Raw genomic sequence first — 19,030 nt, 5'->3', positions numbered from 1 at the left:
GATTAGCAGCAATTAGCTAAGAACCCTGTACACAATTCTGAGCTTCTTGGGAGAAGGGCAGGATAACAATATATAGATAAATAAGAAGTATTTCACCACTTGCTGCTTTATAGATAAAGAAAATGGGACCCTGAATCTGGCTCGAGAACATAAAGCTACATTTGGGACGTATTGTTTTTGTTTGCTTCTCATATAACTCTTGAATTCAGTGTTATATATGGACTGCAGTATCGGGCATGAATTATGGTGGTAAGCAAGTTAAAAGCAACACTTTCCTACTTGCTTTGCACCTCTGCTCTCCCTTGGTCCTATCCTTATTTCCCTCTTTTTGTCCCTATAATCCTCCACTTCGTATCTGCCTTGATGCCACAAGGAAAGGTGGGGTATAAATCCTGCCAGCCCCTATATCTTCTTCCTTTTCCCTTCTTCCTTCTCTCTTTCCCACCCACCAGCCAACCTACCTTTAATTTGCCACCCCATCTTCAGCTGTATTTATTATTTGTTTACTTAATTTATACCCAAACTTTATTTCCGTTGGGGACCCAAGGAGGCTTGTCTCATTCTCCCGTCTTCCATTTTATCTTCACAACAACCCTGTGAGGTAGGTTAGGCTGAAAGGATGTGACTGTCCTAAGGTTACCCAGTGAGATTCCACAACAGAGTGAGGATTTGAACCTGGGTCTCCCAAATCCTAGTCTGAAACTCTAACCACTATACCACACTGGCTTTTGTGGGGTGGCCGCTGTTGAAGAACAGTGAGCAATGGGGCTTGCCAGTAGTGGCTCCTGGGCCGAGCCCCAAAGAATCCTCCCTCAAAGAACAAAGCAGCCCTGGAAAGGGTCCTTCCCCTCCCCCTGCCTTTTGCTGATAGAAACCAAGACTTTGAAGGCTGGCAGTATTGCTGTGGTTCCCTAGCAGTGCTCACAATGTCTACTGCAGATGGCATTCGTTTCTTAAAGATTTTTCTTCAACAAGTTTTGAAAAACCCACAGAAATCCAAAAGCATTGTATTATTTAATTGTATTATTGTATTATTATTTAAACATTGTATTATTATTTAAACACATTTTACTTGACTGCTCTAAGCATTCCAAGTGGCTGTAGAGACATCTCCTTCCTTTAGTCTGCATGCTGATTAGCAATGCCAAGTCAGTGATCAAGTCATACATGTTCACAAAGAATCTCTAATGTCGTCGTTCTCCTTGGGTGCAAAAGATCTGAACTTCAGAGTGAGTTTGTGAAAGGGGTTTGTGCTTCCTCTCCTTTCTATTTGCAATTTCCTTCCCCCTCTGAAAAGCTGGAGTTTGGGGCTGCAGCAGAGATTCTTTTGCATCCTTGTATGAGCAGAGTAAGCTCTGTAAAGAGGGGGGGGAGCTTGCACCATTGTCTCTGTGTGTGGGGCAATTGGTTTCTGCAATTCTTCTTGATGTAGCACCCACACCATGCCATATGGCAGTCTGTTCCTGAGTGTCATGTGCCCCTCTGTGGTCCCAGGAGGGTGCACAGGTGGCTGCAGCCTGAAGGGAATAATTGGGTAAGTTGTGGCAAAAAATCCTTCTAAGGACTCACATATAGAAACCAACCAAGACTACAGTGTTTGTACACATGTACACATGTAAACATGAAGCTGCCTTATACTGAACCAGGCCCTTGGTCCATCAAAGTCAGTATTGCCTACTCAGGCAGGCAGCGATTCTCCAGGGTCTCAAGTAGAGGTCTTTCACATCATCTACTTGCCCAGTCCCTTTAACTGGAGATGCTGGGGATTGAACCTGGGACCTTCTGCATGCCAAGCAGATGCTCTACCTCTGAGCCACGGCTCAGTTCACTTTCCATAGAACTATTTTCAAAGTAATTGCTAGGGATGCCTAGTTGGAATGCACAGTGTGAGGACAGAGTCATGTGGCAATTCACTATGTTTATATAATGACAAAAGAATGTGAGATTTGAATTATTATTTCATATTCAGAATATGAGTAAAATGACACTTGTTGGTTCATAACTTTTTTCTGCATATGTATGAGCATGAAAGGTGCATTTATAATCTCAAACCCCATGACATAAATCACAAGTATTAAAAAATTCATATATTGGAAGAAGTGAAATGTGATCTGCCTGAACTCATGATGAATCATTTTAAGAATTCTCTGAAAATGATACAAAAGAACATGAGATTGAAAAGTGAGCCTTATTATCTTCCCTTAGGAGTCTGTTAACTGCACAATCATCCACTCGTTTGTGTTCTCTATATCAGTGGTTCTTAACCTTTTTAGGGGGTCATAGACATCTTTGAGAATCTGATGAAAGCTATAGCCTCCCTCCCCAGAAGAATTCCCATAAACATATACATACAAAACAGTAACTAATGCACAAAAACGAAATTAATAAGCTTAGGCCTGCGGTGTGTACAAAACATATCTGAGGCTTGGTTTTCATTAAACCTGCAGATTTTCTGGATCAACTACTTGTAACACAGCAATTTCTTTATATTACACTATAAATACATGGTATTTCCTTGCCTACCTAGCATCAAACATCCACAAGTATTCAACAATACTATAATAACTAGACTAGAATGAAAAATTACAAATAACACTTGAAAAGACTAAATGCTTATCTTAAAATCCACCATGACTCAATGTAAACAAAGACAGATGTCCACAATCATACTTGCAGGGTACATTGTCTTTCATTTCTATCAACTGGAAACTTTTCTAGATGTCATAACATGGTGACAATGATGGTTGTACATTACCAGACTGCATACAGTGGCATCCCATGCCATTCTGTGCTTGTTTGGAGTGAAACAACCCCTCCAGCAACCAGGGGGCTATTTGCTGCTACCCGGCTTGCATGGCTCACCCAGGCTTGGCTGCTTCCTACTGTTCATCAGCAGCCACACCTCTAGATCCAGGCTCAAATCCCTACTCTGCCATGGTGCTCACTTGGTGACCTTGGTCTAGTCACACACTCAGCCTAACCTACCTTGACAGGATTGTTATGAAGGTAAAATGGAGGAGATGAGAATGATGTAAACTGCTTTGGGTCCTCATTGTGGAGACAGGTGGAGAATGAATGAAGTAAATAAATAAATAGCTGAAGTTGCAACTGGATTAGCTTGCCCATGGAGGACAATCCAGTTGCAAATGATTTTTGTATGGCAACAATAGTACAGTATCCAGTGATACAGCTCCATATTGCTCTATATTATGGTGGTCTCTTTCAACTGTACATCCTCCAATAGTGTCTACCCTATTGCCAGTATTTTTTTCCCTTCTTGGTATCAGAGGCCAAGCAGTTTAATTTCTAAGTAAAGCTATGATTAGATACAAATCAGCCCTTAAAGGTAGCATGGCATCTATGATTTTGTTGGATTTTCTTTTAAAGCCATGTAAAATTGCTTCCTTCATTGCATTTTGTGGCATTGAGTTCCATAAATGAATTCTGGATTGTCCAAAACAGTATTTTATTTTATCTTTGGAGCTAAGCAGGGCTGGCCCTGGTTAGTATTTGGATGGGAGACCACTGACAAGTCCAGGGTAGCTACACAGAGCCAGAAAATGACAACCCATCTTTGTTAGTCTCTTGCTTTGGAAACCCCATGGGCTTGCCATAAATTGGCTGTGACTTGACAGCACTTTCCACCACCACTGAATCTATTGTCCAACAATTTCTAGTGTTAAAAGAGGGAGTTTTTTTTTTACTCTCCATTGTTTCATAATTTTATATATTTCTAGCATGTTCATCCACCGTAGCCATTTATTTATTCCTTCTTTCCTTTGTGGCTGAAGGCAGTTTATAATTCTAAATTAAAACCACACATAACATAATAAAATCCCATTAACTCTTCCCCTCCGAAAATGCCTTCCAAACTTAAGAGTTGCAAATGCTTCAACTTTTCCTCAAGGTGAAGCTGCTTTTCTCCTCCTGTTGCAGTTCTGTCTCTCGATTGTGAGGTGGAGTAATCAGAACTGATCACAGTAAGACTTACTGAAGAAACTGAAGAACTGATCACACCTTGCCTTACTGAAGAAACATAGTTAGGATTGGATTGTTCAGCCATTCATTTTGCCTTTTTGAGTTGGATTTATTTGTGTTTGTTACAAATCACTATGGATTAGGGAATTAGTCATTGAGATACCACTGAAAAATCATTTCCCCATCCCATTTTGCCTTCCAAAATGACATTAATTAATTTTGTTTGTTGAGTGAGCTCAGACCAAAATCTTTTAAGGAACTTCCATCTTTTATGGAACTTTCTAACACCCAAGAATCTGTCAACAGTGAGAGTGTGTACTTTCCAATTAAACTGTGAATATCCTTCTTATGCTATATGGAAAAGAACTGAGTGGACACAAAGAGAGAAAAACTTTGGTCAAAGGAGTACAGACATATGTGTGGGACAGGATAAAATGAAAATATATGTTCAGTCATTGCCACCTAGTTAGTCATTGTTGGGGAATCTCACTGGGCATGTCCAAGCCGGGGGTGGTGGTTCCCATTTCTGGGGATGTTCTAAGATGGAGACCTGGTTGCAGCCTTATGATGTAAATATAGTTATACCTGCTCTGCTTGGCTGATTTGGACCTCCTATATTACACTGGCAACAAAAGTGGCATTGATCAGTATCAGTACAGCTTCTTTGGGTCACAGAATGACTTCCTATGGAATCATTAAGGAATTTGATTCAGATATGGAGGACTGGGTCCAGTATGCAGAAAGACTCTCTCAGTGATTCATTGCCAATGATGTGAGTGATGAAAATAAAAAGCGGCTATTTTGCTGAATGTTTGTGGAGCAAAGACTTATAGCTTAATCAGAAGCTTGGTAGGACCTGAAAGCCCATGGCCAAATCCTTTGAGGAACTGATTGAATTGGTTTCAAATCATCATAACCCAAACCATTAGAGCTTTTTAAAATTTAATTGTTTTTTTCTCGTTCTCCTGGAATGTCTCTAGCCAGAAAGATTTCAATAATGAGGTCCATGAAGTTGATGGTGGGAAGGAAGATTTTGAAGTCACTTATGAAGCATACACAATGGTCAGTGTTCCAAAAAGCCATAAAGAAAAACCACTGCATGTGACCATTACATTTAATGGGAAAAGATTGATCATGGAACTGGATACAGGAGCTTTTGTGTGCATAATCAGTAAGGCCACTAATAAATGCTTGTGGCCAAAGTGGACAGGCCAAAGAGGACAGTTTGGAGCAAATAATGGTGCTGTGTACATATATAGGGCAAAACATTCCAGTGAGAGGTACCATTAATGTGGAAGAGAAAAATGCAGATCAGAAGTCATGTTTGCCACTAGTAGTGGTTCAAGGAAAGAGTCCGAGTCTGATGGGCTGAGTCTGGATAAGAATGTTAAAACCAGAGTGGGCAAACATCAACTATGTACACTCACTCAACATAGAAGCTATTCTAAAGAAACAGCCAGAATTGTTCAGACAAAGACTTGGCACACTGCATGGAACGACTGCTAAAAATTGTGTAGACCCAAATGTCAAACCCATTATTTTAAGCCATGGTCTGTTCCCAATGCTATGCATCACAGAATGAATTAAGAACTGGATCAGTTACATGCTCAAGGAATTATTGAACCTGTACAGTTTTCTTACTGGGCGGCTCCCGCTGTGCAAAGGACCCATGGCAGCATCAGGATATATAGAGACTATAAACTTACAGTGAACCGTGTACCCAAGCGGGATACCTATCCCACTCCCGGGACTGAGGACCTGTATGCTACTCCAGCTGGGAGGAGGGAATGTTCACTAAAAATAACTTAAGTGATGCATACCTCCAAAATCTCCTGAAGGATAGTTTCAAAACTGATTTATCAATAAATACTAAAGGGCTGCTGCGTTATAATTGACTGCCTTTTGGGGTATCCGTGTCTCCTGGAATTTTTCAAAGGACAATGGACCACCTGTTTCAGGGCTTGCCACATATCTTGATGACCTCCTGATCATGGGAGAAACTGAGGCAGAGCACTTGCAAAACTTGGTCAGCTTTTTGACCAGACCTCCATTGGCAGGCATTCACCTCAAGAAGAGGTATGTTTTTCAGGCCCTTGAAGTAGTGTACTTGGGACACAAGATAGATGTAGTAGGCCTACACGCTGTTACACAGGCTCCATTGCCACATCAGAACTGAAGTCTTTCCCGGGTCTGTTAAATTATTATGAAAGCTGTGTGACTATTGAAAATGGGAAATGAAATTGAATGTGTGTAAATTGCAAATGATGTAGTCATTTTTTTCTTCTCTTCCCTTATTCTAAACTATCACCATTATTGTACATTATGAGCATAATCACAGGCTTTCAGGAAGGTTGGTTAAATATTGACTTATTTCTATGGGTATCTGACTGAGATGGAAAGTGTGCTGGATAGATTTTTTACTAACATGACTGGAACTCTAATTCAAAATCAAGGTGATATGTAGAGTGAACAGGAACATGTTGAAAAAAATTACTGCTATTATCATGCTGGAATGCTGCAAATATATGCTTAAATTTATGTTTTCTTGTCTAATACATTTCTTAAGAGGTGGACTCTAGAAAGATAATGTTTTATATTTATCTTATAGCTGTGTGGGTTTGGGAAAGGAAACATTCTGAGCAGTGGTTCACAAGTTAAAATATTTCCAGTATCTTTTCTGTCGCCATCCAATAGTCTGACCTAATAGTTCACTCAACTTTGTGCAGTCACATTTATGTGTCAGGGACAATAAGAATGGGGAAGCAGAGGGTCTGTCTACAAAGCAGCCAGGTGTCACGGAAAGTTTACCCGCACTGAGTCTTTCCTCAGCTGGGGAGGTCAGGTTATTAATTCAAGAAATAAATAAAATTAATATATTAAAAATGTGTCACTGGCCACCAAGATTAAGTTAATTCATGTCATTGTATTCCCTATTACTATGTATTGGTGTGAAAGCTGGACATTGAAGAAAGCTGATAGGAAGAAAGTAGATTCCTTTGAAATGTGGTGTTGGAGGAGAGTGTTATGGATACCGTGGACTGCCCCTCCCAAAAAAAAACATGACTAAACTGAGGATATCCTATTTTGGTCACATTATGAGAAGACAAGAGTCACTGGAAAAGACCATCATGCTAGGAAAAGTTGAGGGCAGCAGGAAAAGAGGAAGACCCAACAAGAGATGGATTGACTCAATAAAGGAAGCCACAGCCCTAAATTTGCAAGATCTAAGCAAGGCTATCAAAATAGGACATTTTGGAGGACTTTGATTCATAGGGTAGCTGTGAGTCGGAAGCGACTTGACGGCACTTAACACACACACATTAAAAACTAAACTATGACAATCACCTGCTTTGGAATGGCTGGTTTTGTTTTGTGAGCCCGTTTAATTGTTTCTAATTTCAGTATAAAATATTTATTACTAGCTTTCTGGTAGGACTCAGTAACAATATTTCTGTAGCATATTGTTGTCTATCAGGTTGTCTGTCACCATGTGCTGAAAGACTGGGGATATTGTGATTTTCAAGTTTTCTCTGTTATTAATCTGTGGTTTCGCCCTGAGGTTTGCTGTGGTTGGCTTCCAGCAAGAAAAAAATAATTTCAGAATGTTGATTAGATTTTGTGAATGCATCCTCACACTTGTCTGCTATGTAATTCCTGCCTTTGATTTTATTTTATTTATTTTTTCCCTGACCTAATATTCAAGCACTGAAGAGTAAAAACAAAAACAAACAAAAAAATTCACCTGTTGAAACAGGTTTTCTATCTATGTGTTTGTTTAATTAATTTTATTTCTTAACATATATGTACTTCACTATTCCCCTAAGGCTCAGTGCAGCTAATAAAAGGCTAAATTATGAGAAATAGAATAAAACCATAAAACATACATAAACAACTTCAGCACAAATACAGCCTAACAGTAATAAATTCATTTCCAATCTGAATGCAGTCCTCATTATTCATCAAAAAACAACAGATTCAACAGAATAAAATGAGCAGTTCTTCTGATTAGAATGCCCTTTGATTCTATTGCCCATTTTCAGGACAACAGTGTTGAAGTATGTTAGTTTGTGTGTGGTCAAGTCACAGCTGACATGGCAACCCTGTAGGGTTTTCAAGGCAAGAGTTGTTCAGAGGTGGTTTGTCACTGCCTGCCTCTGCATCATGAGTCTAGTATTCCTGGGAGGTCTCCCATCCAAATACTAGCCAGGCTGAGAGTGTGTAACCAGCTCAGGGTCACCTAGCAAGCTTCCATGATGTGAGTGAGGATTTGAACCTGGGTTTCCCACGTCCTAGTCTGACTCCTTAACTACTATACCATGCTGGCTTTCCATGTTAGAATTAGTGGAAACATTTAACTACAACACTCAGGGTCTAGGGATGCCAACTCCAGGTTGGGAAGTTCCTGGATCTTTGGGGATGGAACCTGGTAGATGCAATTTGGGAAAGGAAAGGACCTCAATGAGATATAATGCTATAAAGCTCACCTTCCAAGCAGCCATTTTCTTCTGGGGGAACTGATCTCTGTAGTCTGGAGATCAGTTATAATTCCAGGAGGTTTCCAGGCCTCACCTGGAGGTTTGCAATCCTACTCAAGCTCGGAAGCTTCTTTTGTCTTGCAGAACTTTGAAATATTATCTGTATGTAATAGTAAAGTGGGTGGCTCATGTCAGTCAAAGGATAGCTAAACTAGGATCCTCACAAATAAGGTAAAGGTTTCTTTATGTACAGGGAACTCCCCTGCAATGCAGATCAATGGCTGTGTAAAAAAAATAAACATTTCAAATGACATGGTAAGGACTGAGTATGCCCTAAGAGGCACAGACTTGAGAGCAAGTGTGAGGCTAAAATGGGAGGGTAATAGGTAAATTGTACTGCTCAAGCCCCTGAGTTTACATGGAACAGAAGTCTGGGGTTTTAGAACAGGGGAGCGGGAAGATATTTGGGCTGCTGATAAGTGTGAAAGAAAAGAAGGAAAATGTTGGGAGGAGGAAACAAACTGTGAAACGAATATGTTTTGTTTGTAAATGATAGGCCCTGAAGAGTAAGCAGTTTGGGAACCCTGTTCTCCTTCCTCTTTAATCCAAATAATGATGTCCAATTGGCAGAATTTAGATGCTAATTTGCCAGAAAGACAGGATCAACAGATGCTGCAGTTGGTGGGGGGGAGGAAGTCTTTGCTTCTAACAGTACATTTTTTCATTTTCTGGCCAGTGGATTTTCTTTTAATAGTTTAATTAGGGTTGTACCTCCAGGTACTAGCTAGAGATCTCCTGCTATTACAATTGATCTCCAACCTATAGAGATAGGATTGCCAACCTCTGGGTGGTGGCTGGAGATCTCCCACTATTACAACTCATCTCCAGCCCACAGAGATCAGTTCCCTTGGAGAAACTGGCTGCTTTGCCAATTGGACCCTATGGCATTGGACTCCCCTCCCCTAACCCCGCCCTCTTCAGGCTCCGTCCCAAAAATCTCCAGGTATTTCCCAACCTGGAGCTGGCAACCCTAAGTATAATCCAAAGCACAGTTATACCCTTCTAAACCTATTGACTTCAATGGATTCAGAAAAGTATAACTGTTTAAGATTGCACTGTAAGACTCTAAAGACCAAGGTATTAATTATATTTCTATGTGACACCTGAATTCAATAGATATCAATCATGAGCCTAAGTGCCAAACAAACTGTGGGAGATCCATGAATCAATCTACTGCTTTAAACAAAACAAAACAAAAAAATCAAACCAAAAAACCTGACATGGCACATCATGGCTTTGCCGCTGGTTCCTGTGCTAACTGAATTCACTGAGTCGCATGCTAACTTTGCCATGTATGTGCCACCCATGCCATTTTCCGCTCCTTCCTGTTGATACAAGTTTCATGTAGGTTTGCCTACCTAATGGAACCCAGCCCATATTTCTGTTGTACATCCACTCAGTGAAGTTACTTCCAGCTTAATTCATAATCATAGTGAGCAATTTAATCTAAAGAGTGATGTTGTCTGCTATACCTGAATTCATTTGCCGTACATTTTAGAGTGTGATAGTACTTAATTGCTACTTTTACATAGTTAATGGAAGTAGCTGATGGCTTTTAATTATGATTTTTTTCTTCCATATATCATAATTTATGTGAAAGATATTTGACACGTTGATGATGACAGTTTTCTAACTCCCACTTCTACCTCTGTTTAGTGAGCCTTATTAGCTCTAGTAATTGACCCATTCTTCATTCTTGAAAACTGAAATGATTTTCAAAGACATATGAAAAATGTCATCATTAGGAAGTGATTGAATTCTGTGAATAAAGCTTGCATGCATAACGATTACTTAGATAATTGTATTGACATTTTAAAGTAGAAAATTGAACTCTAGTTGAGTAAGTTCAATGGAACTTTCAGTTTTCTTCCAAACAGAATTTGAAGGTATTCAGTTTGAAGATATTCAATATGAAATTGTTCTCAAGCTTCTGGTTAGCATTTATATTTGATGTTGCTATTTACGTTCCAGAACATTCCTAGAACTCTTCTAGAAAGACACTGCTAATCTGAGGATGTGTTCAGTTACTGACTAGACAAATGGCCCTCTTGTATGTGCACATCATAATCTTCACAGGACAGTTCTAGAAATCCCAGTCATATGCCAAAATTGGTCAAAGCAGCCATCTTCTCTTCTGCATCTGATTGGGTTTTTGATTGATCTGGGCATATTCAGACATGCTTAAGGAACATAAATCATCTGTAATCTATCTGCTTACAGGAACTCTAAAACTGTCTTCTGTAGAAAACCTGTTCCCCTTCATGCTAGTTCAAATAAACTTAAATATGGCATTAACTTGGCAGGGGACAACTGTAAGTCCATTGACTACAACAAGATGAAAAATTTTCTGCTGGATCTACAAAACAGAAGATACCTTTTACAATCAAGAGAAAGAAATGTTGAAGATAAATTGGCTCTGAAGAAATTACTGGTGGATCAGATGTTTAAATATTATGATTCAGACAACAGTGGCCTGGTGGACAGTAATGAACTAACACAGGTAAACACGTTGTTTTCATTTTCATTATGAAATGTGCCTTTGCAAATGTGCATCTGACTAAGTTGGTTCAATCTTAGTAAACCATGACAATGTGGTAGGTTCTCACCAAGCTCATTTGTTTTCAATAATAGTTATAGTACAGTACAGTAATGGCAGGAAAAGCGGAAGAAGAAAAGCAGTGTCCCTGCCTCCACAAAGCCAGGAAATGTTGTGTGTTGAGCAACATAGCTAAGAACTGGAAGTAGCAGTTGTTTCACAGTTCATGAAAGCACATTTTCTGGGCAGTATACCCTGAACAGAAGGAGTTTCTAGAAACATTCAACAACAAAAAATGCTTCCAGGAGAGATTTCTTTGTCAAATAACTGTATTAGAACAAATCAGCAAATTAGATTCTGTAAATTTAAGTCTTAACTGGAACAATACATTTCTTTCTCATAAAGTATGGTGAATGAGCACAGGAAAATTAGGAAGATGACATTGCTATCAATATAGGGTTGCCAGGTCCCTCTTCATCACCGGCGGGAGGTTTTTTTGGGGGGAGCCTGAGGAGGGGCGGTTTGGGGAAGAACTTCAATGCCATAGAGTCCAATTGCCAAAGTGGCCATTTTCTCCAGGGAAACTGACCTCTATCAGCTGGAGATCAGTTGTAATAGCAGAAGATCTCCAGCTAGTACTTGAAGGTTGGCAACCCTATATCAATAGATGCTATCGAGATTTGTTTCTACTGGTATAAATGTCTCAGACCTCTTGCATTTCATGGTCTTCTGACCATCTGTTTATACCCCCCCTTCTCTACTTGTGTCTGTGCATTTGATATAAATTAGATATAAATGGCAGTGGAGTGTAACACCTGATGCATCTGAGGAACTGAGCTGTAGTATACAAAATGTTATGCCACAATAATCTGTTAGTCTCTTGTGGCAGACAAAGAAGGAACAACAAAGAAGTATTCTGCTTCGTTTTAACATTGTTGGCTTTCTGGCCTTTATTTAAAGTGTTTCTGTACGTTAAAAGCCTAGATATAGGTTGCTTAGTTCTCTGACAGTATGGGCTACTGTCTGGATTGTGGCCAGAAGGACTGAGAAGAGGTGAGAGGCTAGAAAAAAGAAAGAGCAGGGCAGGAAACATATAGTTACTGACCCAGATGTCCAGTGAGGTCCAACACAAAGTTAGAGGCCAGGGCAAAAAGGGGAAAAGACGCAGGCCCAAGTCTCATTGTCTCAGATGGGGGCTCTTTAGCTACACAAACATGGGCAATTTGGGGCCACTAAAAATTACAATGTGGGGAAGGATTTGATCCCCATTATAGCACAAATGGTATTGTCAAAAAACAAAAGACCCTTTTCTTCCCAGATTTGGAAAGAAGGGAGAGACCCAGGTGGGTGACTAAGTAAGTATCCGGACTTGTCAAATAGGAAGGAAGGGTGGTTCAAAGTCTGGGAGTAGTTCCAAAAAATGGGAGGTTTCCAGGTGGGAAGGGGTTCAGAGACAGGTACAGTAGAGCAAGGAGATCAAATTTGGTGGGCAATACTGTACATGCTATGAGTGGGCAGCTGGTCCAAGGAGAGAAATGAAATGGAGACTTACCTAAGTATGAACATGGATCCTGTGGCTATATAATAGAAATGCAAATAACAATTGTCTCTGCTGATGGATACAGATGCACTGATTAATGATTGTGGATCCTTGTTTAATGAACTGGGTGCAGACACTGGTGCCTGACAGACTTTTTTCCTGGTGAGATGCCTTTTCATCTCCTGTTAGTGTGATTGGATTGGGCACAGTCCTGCTTTCTCTGCTCTCCATCTGCCTTTTGTTTGCCTAGATACAAGTTTACTTGCCTGTATACAAAGAAGGCTGGTCCCAGCACTATGAAAGGAAGGCAGGAGACCTGAAAGAAAAAAAAGTGAAGGACACATCATAGCATAACAGCATCAACAATGAAAAAAGTCCAGAACCATGAGAGAAGTGGCAAATACAGGTTACGATTGCCAATCTGCTAGAGCAAAAATTCCTTTCATTCCATGTTTATCTCCATATCGAAACAATAGTGTACAAGAATAGTTAAATAGGAAGCACTGTGAAAGACCTCTGCCTGAGACCCTGGAGAGCTGCTACCAGTCTGAGTAGTCAATACTGACTTTGATGGACCAAGGGTCTCATTCAGTATAAGGCAGCTTCATGTGTTCACTTGTGTCCTTATATAATAGACCAGAACATCTGGAATTGGTAAGGACTGTTGCTGTCTTGTCTCCCAAGCCCTTGCTACTACTTGGAACCACTGCACCAAGGAGCAAAAACCTGCTCCGAGGAGGCACGGTGACAATATAAACCACCCAGCTGTGCTTCCCTATTGGCTGTCAAGGATCCTAGCCACCAAAAGGGCGTCATGCTCTCTTTGAATTCATCGGGGCTGGGCGAAACTGCTCCCCGGCATTAATGCTGGGAATTTTACTTTCAAGGGGAAGGAGGTCAGAGGAAAGATGGCAGGTATACTTGGAGTACCCTTCAGTAAGGGGGAGGGTTAACTCATTATTGTTGTTTTACTGTTTATTGTAAACCACCTGGGAGACCCATATGGGTGGAAATACAAGATGCTAATGTTTTCAATAACACAGTCTCTGAACAAACTGTGCTCGACTTACCTGGTAAAAAGTTAGGGTGAGACTTTAGCTAGTACATTGCTCCCCATCTCTCCATGTTAACATCTCCCAATGCAACCTGCACAGTGGGGTCCTTATCTTGACTTATGACTAAATTTCATTCTCCTCCTCCCCACAAAAATGTGAAAAAGACAAAATGATAGAAGGATATGATGCTTTGTTTTCCAACCAAAAGCTCTGTTTTATGTTATTTTTTTTAACATTCTGGAACGTTATGAGAGGGGGGAAAGAAGGAAATTGCTTAGCCTTCCACAATATTATTCCATTTCCTAAAAGACTTCCAGAGTTATTGCTTTGTCAGAGTTTAATCAGGGCTTTTGTATCTTTGATTGGAGCAAATATCACCTGTACAAATATTCTCATAACATTAGAAATAAAAGGTCCTGTAGATACTTAATCTTAATTAAGTCTATCTGTACATTACAGGGACTGGAATATAAATCCATCTTTATTTCTAAAACAAACAGAACTGGTCATTTCAACCTAGTCTATGTGTGTACACTAGAAATTAAACATATCATTTTACATGAGTGACAGCTTTTGTGCAAGAGGAATCAGGCTGGCAGAGTGGCGCTGTGAATCAAGAGTAAGCAATATTTGCTGAATACGGTAGGTAAAGTTGATTATAGTTGTGCCTAGGCAAGGCAGTGTCCTTTAGCATCCTTTCATCCTTCTTCATTACAAGCACTTACATTATTGCTTAAACTTTGTGTAAAGATAATATTGCTATAGAAGGCACTGGAAAATGTCACTGTTGATTTTTCACAGTTGTGTTACCATGGAACCCAATGCACAATTTACCTATTTGTAGAGATTAGAGTCTGGATAAAAAGAAATAGAAACACCTTTAAATTCCTTCTCCTAGACTATCAAGGACTCCCAGTCACTGTCAGGACCCCTTTGGAGCCAGACTCTGACCCAGGAGGAGACTCCTTATCTGAGGATGACCAGGATAAGCCAAGGATGGCAGAAGATTTTCTGGCAATGCACTTTGTTGCCTGCCGGCACCTCAAATGTCAATGAAAGAAAAATGGTGGGAAATGGTTGCAAAAACTGGAAGTGACATCATGATACTGGGGAGGCACTCTTTGGTTTAATCACAGAGTTTTTGTGACTCCTAGAACCTCACCAATGTCATGCACCAGAAGTGACATTGTATGATGACTTGATTCTGACACACCTGTCCTTGCCCCCTAAAACCTCCTGAGGGTGTGAAGTCCTGGCCTGGCAACCATAGCCAGGAACCGTGTGTGTGTGTGTGGGGGGGGGCATCAGGGTTCTCAGGGACACTTGGCATCACCACATTCTCCCAGAGCCTCTGGATTCTGAGGCCTTGAATGTAGGCCTGCCTCAGAAGCCTCAGCTCCAGACAATGTTGCCAACTCTCCAGACTCCATGGCAGCCAGTCCCCTTCCTTGTAGGGCCAGACCCCAAGCAAGCAGTCTCCAGGTTCTCCCCCAACCATCAGGAGCAGTGAAGATATCAACCCTGTAAGGAGGCATCATAGTGATAACTAGGGTTGCCAACCTCCAGGTACAGTTAAGGAAAAAAACACCTGTGCTATAATAGTCAGTTAATGCAAACAAATAACACAGGGCTCAAAGGTATATGCAAATTACAAATTTATATTTATATAAACACATTATTCACTAACAAATACTACAGTGTTAACCACCACCCATGTGACTACTTAGAACGACGCAAAATATTTACAAAAAGTTTTCTACATAAGCATACAGCTTCATAACATTCTTCATGTTCAATTAACAATAAGCAAACATATTCTATGCCTGTAAGGCTAAGTTCGCAAAAAAACTGTTCGTTGAGATTAAAATCTCCGCCAGAAAGGGCAAATAAATAGGAACGGCTTCCGGATTGTACTTCCGCGTTTTCGCCCCTAGGGGCTTCATCAGCCTGGTGATAAATACAGTTAAAAATACAGTTTATGCTTGCTAGCATTAATAAACAAGAATAGTAACATGGAAATAACCAATGGAATCAATATATAATATATATAAAAAATACATACAATTTTTTGGCACAGCCGGCTCTTAGTTGCCCACAAAGGGGCTTGTCTGATTGAAGTTACCTCCCTGGGCTGTATCAGTTCTCAAAGGATAGAATGCTGTAACTAGCATGGTGTGACATTGCGTTAAATAGTTGCAGGTGTTAGTGGCAAGCATTGAAATTCTCTATGTACTTGATGTTAAAGGTACATGCCAATTTTTAAACCATGATATAAATTTATTTGTTATATGAAGAAAATGAAACTAAATGAAACAAGACAAATCTAATTCAGTATTTAATCCATGTGGACTTAATGAATTAAAAAGCTGTATGAACATAGCCTCTTTTTGGAGTAATATCTTCTGTACATTGGACTTGTTGTATTGATGTCCTTTGTATACCCATAACACAAAAAAACAAAGATCTTCTGCATTATGCCTATTTTCAATGAAATGGCTGACTAATGGCGCTTCTAATGTTTTTGAGCGTATTCTTGACCTATGCTCTCCGATCCGTAATTTGACGGATCTATTTGTGCTTCCTATATATAATTTTTGGCAACTGCAAATGATGCAGTAAATAACACGGCTGGTGGAACAATTTGAGAAATGTTTCAATTTGAAACGAAAATTCGAAGTTGTAGATTGGAACTCTCGCACTTGCAAACATAACGAACAAACGCTGCAAGAACCACATTTGAGTGCAAGAACCACTGTCGAGGAAGTAGGTAAAGGAGGCAAAAAATATGATTGTACTACTTTGTCCCTAATATACATTGTCTTGCGCAAACCAAAAATAGGGAGTTGTGAACATCCAGGAATAACTGCTATGATATGCCAATGTTCTTTATTATATAATCGTCACACAGAATCAATCAAACACATCATTAAGCAACATATCATTAAGCAACATGTTTATATACACATAAATTTGTAATTTGCATATACCTTTGAGCCCTGTGCTATTTGTTTGCATTAACCTTCAGGTACTAGCTGGAGATCTCCTGCTATTATAACTGATCTCTAGCCGATAGAGATTCCCTGGAGAAAATGGCCTCTTTGGCCATTGGACACTATGGCATCGCAGTTCCTCCCCAAACCCAGCCCTCCTTAGGCTCTGCCCCAAAAACCTCCCACTGGTGGCGAAGAGGGGCCTGGCAACCCTAGTGATGGCAAAACACCAGGCTGGTGGTTTGTGTTCTTGTTCCTGAGCCTGACCACTGACCAAGCATTGTATGCATATAGTTCTTCATGGGATTGGGGCTAAATCAAGTACTAGCTGGTTAAAGCCCAGGAATAGATGGGGACTCTTGCTTCTCAAATACTTAAACCATTGCTGGTTCAACCAGTTGCCATGGCCAATATGTTTCTGCTCTACCATGTGAACCCAAATAAACCCAGATAGCACCCTTGACCTCAGTCCTGATCTGGAGGCCAGACTCAGCCATACTACTGTGGAGATCCCTGCTATAAAGTGCACAGTCTGCCTCAGAACCCTGCTTCTGTTCAGAACAATTATGGCTTGACATTAGAGTCTATAGAAAAGATATGACCAGTGACCAAGCATTCTTTCTCTGGAACCTATACATTTTTAAGGTGTTCCAACTGCTTCCTATTGCATACATACAGCCTCATGAATGAAAGATGTCCATTTATTTTCTTAAACGTCATAAATAGACCATAAATTGGTAATAAGTCAGGGCCAGGCCTCCCTGGACATCATTATGGTAACTTATATATAATGTGTGTGTGAAAACATAATAGAAAAACTCCTCAAATACATTTTTTACAAAAAGTAAAACATGTCAACCAAAAAAAGAAAAAGAAAAAAGAAAAATACACAGAAAGCAACAAAAATTATATAACTGGAAATACATGTACAATACATAAAATACAAATTTAGACCTGTACGTAGGGTGTTGTTTAGGTGGTTGGGAGATATACATGTTGTTTTCCAGCAGCATTTTGCTTTTAGGTTTTAGTTTTTGTTGTGTTATTTTTCTTTTGGTCATTGTCAAGTTTACCCATTTTTCTGCCTATGCTTGGGCCTTGACTATGCTTGCCATTCACCAGGACATCATGTCAGACGTGTGTGTGTATGTGTGAGAGATTGTACTTGCCAGTGTTCCCAATGGCTCAGCTGCAGCCAAAGTAGCATTTCCCCTCTATACACCTGTTAAGTCTCCAGCTACTGGCTGGCCTTTGCTGGTAAGTAATGTTGTGAAGGATGTTTCCTTTGGCTTGAATTTCTCTCTAAGCTGGAGGGGAACTCAGGGTCCATTATTCTCATTACAATCCTCCAGGGTTTATATCCAAAATCTATAGAATATGAACTTGGTCAATACCATTAGTTTGTGGATACTTAGCTTAACTGTTTGGAAATATTCCTTCTAAAATATGAAACAGTACCCTTATAGCAGCCAAAAGAATAAAAATCTAAGTCCTCAGGGTGGGTGAGAACAATTTATAATCCAAATCCAATATTACTACTGTAACAAGGCATATTGTTGTTTGTTGTGTTTGTTAAAATAAGTATTGTCAAAACGTTAAGCCTGTGAGCCATAAAATGCATGAACCAGAATATTCTAATATTCATATTTGGGGATAATTTTGGATAAATCATTTTATGTACCGTGTAGTAGCATTAACAGACTGTGGAACAAAACATAACATTCCTGTAGTTGGTCAATAGTTCATTCTATTCCTCCAGGTTCCAGCTAATATGCTCCGTCTTTCTCTTTCTGATCTATTGGTAAAATAAAATCTCCAAGGATCACCTAACGAGTACTTAGCAGAGACTGAAGGCATTTTATAACCCACAGAATCAGACCATACAGATGAAAATCAATCCAGGTGGATGCTCTTCTTGACAGTTTCCCTTGTGTATAATATATGTCATGAAAGCAATTACAATTTCTTGCTCAGTTGTAAATTCAATTTCAGTTATTGCAGGTGTCTAAGTGACCCCTTAATTTTGAGGTGCAGGTACCAGTTGCTGTTGTATGAAAAGATGTGGTACCAAGATATGTTCTACCAGTTGTCATGTTATAGAGGAAATGCACTTTAATGTAATGGGTCAACAGTTATTCTTTAAGGGTGACAGGTTGATCAAGAGCAAAACCACAAAATGCTGGATTGTGAATCTTCACAACCCCAGGGTAACATACTACCACCAAACCCCTTTTCTAATCCACCTGCCAGAGACCAAAGGTCTGAATCTCCAGCCCTCCTGGTTCTAAATCAAGGTCAGCCCTGCAAGGTGGGATGCTTGCAAGCTGATTTCCACAAAACAATTACTCTGATAGCTGTAGCCAATAAAGGGCTAAAGGACTAGTTTCAGGCCAAAG

The 19,030-nt window shown here is 40.0% G+C and overlaps 1 protein-coding gene across 2 annotated transcripts in view; it reads left to right on the top strand.

The window, feature by feature from the left end:
- FSTL5 (follistatin like 5) overlaps positions 1-19,030 on the top strand; it is a 383,938-nt gene that overhangs the window by 209,936 nt on the left and 154,972 nt on the right. For both annotated transcript variants that reach the window (XM_056855358.1, XM_056855357.1), the window contains exon 4: positions 10,817-11,013. In XM_056855358.1, coding sequence (XP_056711336.1) covers positions 10,817-11,013 — 197 coding nt within the window. The remainder of the gene's footprint in view (positions 1-10,816; positions 11,014-19,030) is intronic.

Source organism: Euleptes europaea, chromosome 9, assembly GCF_029931775.1.
Source record: "Euleptes europaea isolate rEulEur1 chromosome 9, rEulEur1.hap1, whole genome shotgun sequence".
Lineage (NCBI taxonomy): Eukaryota > Metazoa > Chordata > Lepidosauria > Squamata > Sphaerodactylidae > Euleptes > Euleptes europaea.
The sequence above is the reverse complement of the archived record's forward strand: the minus strand, read 5'-3'. Positions and strand labels throughout refer to the sequence as shown.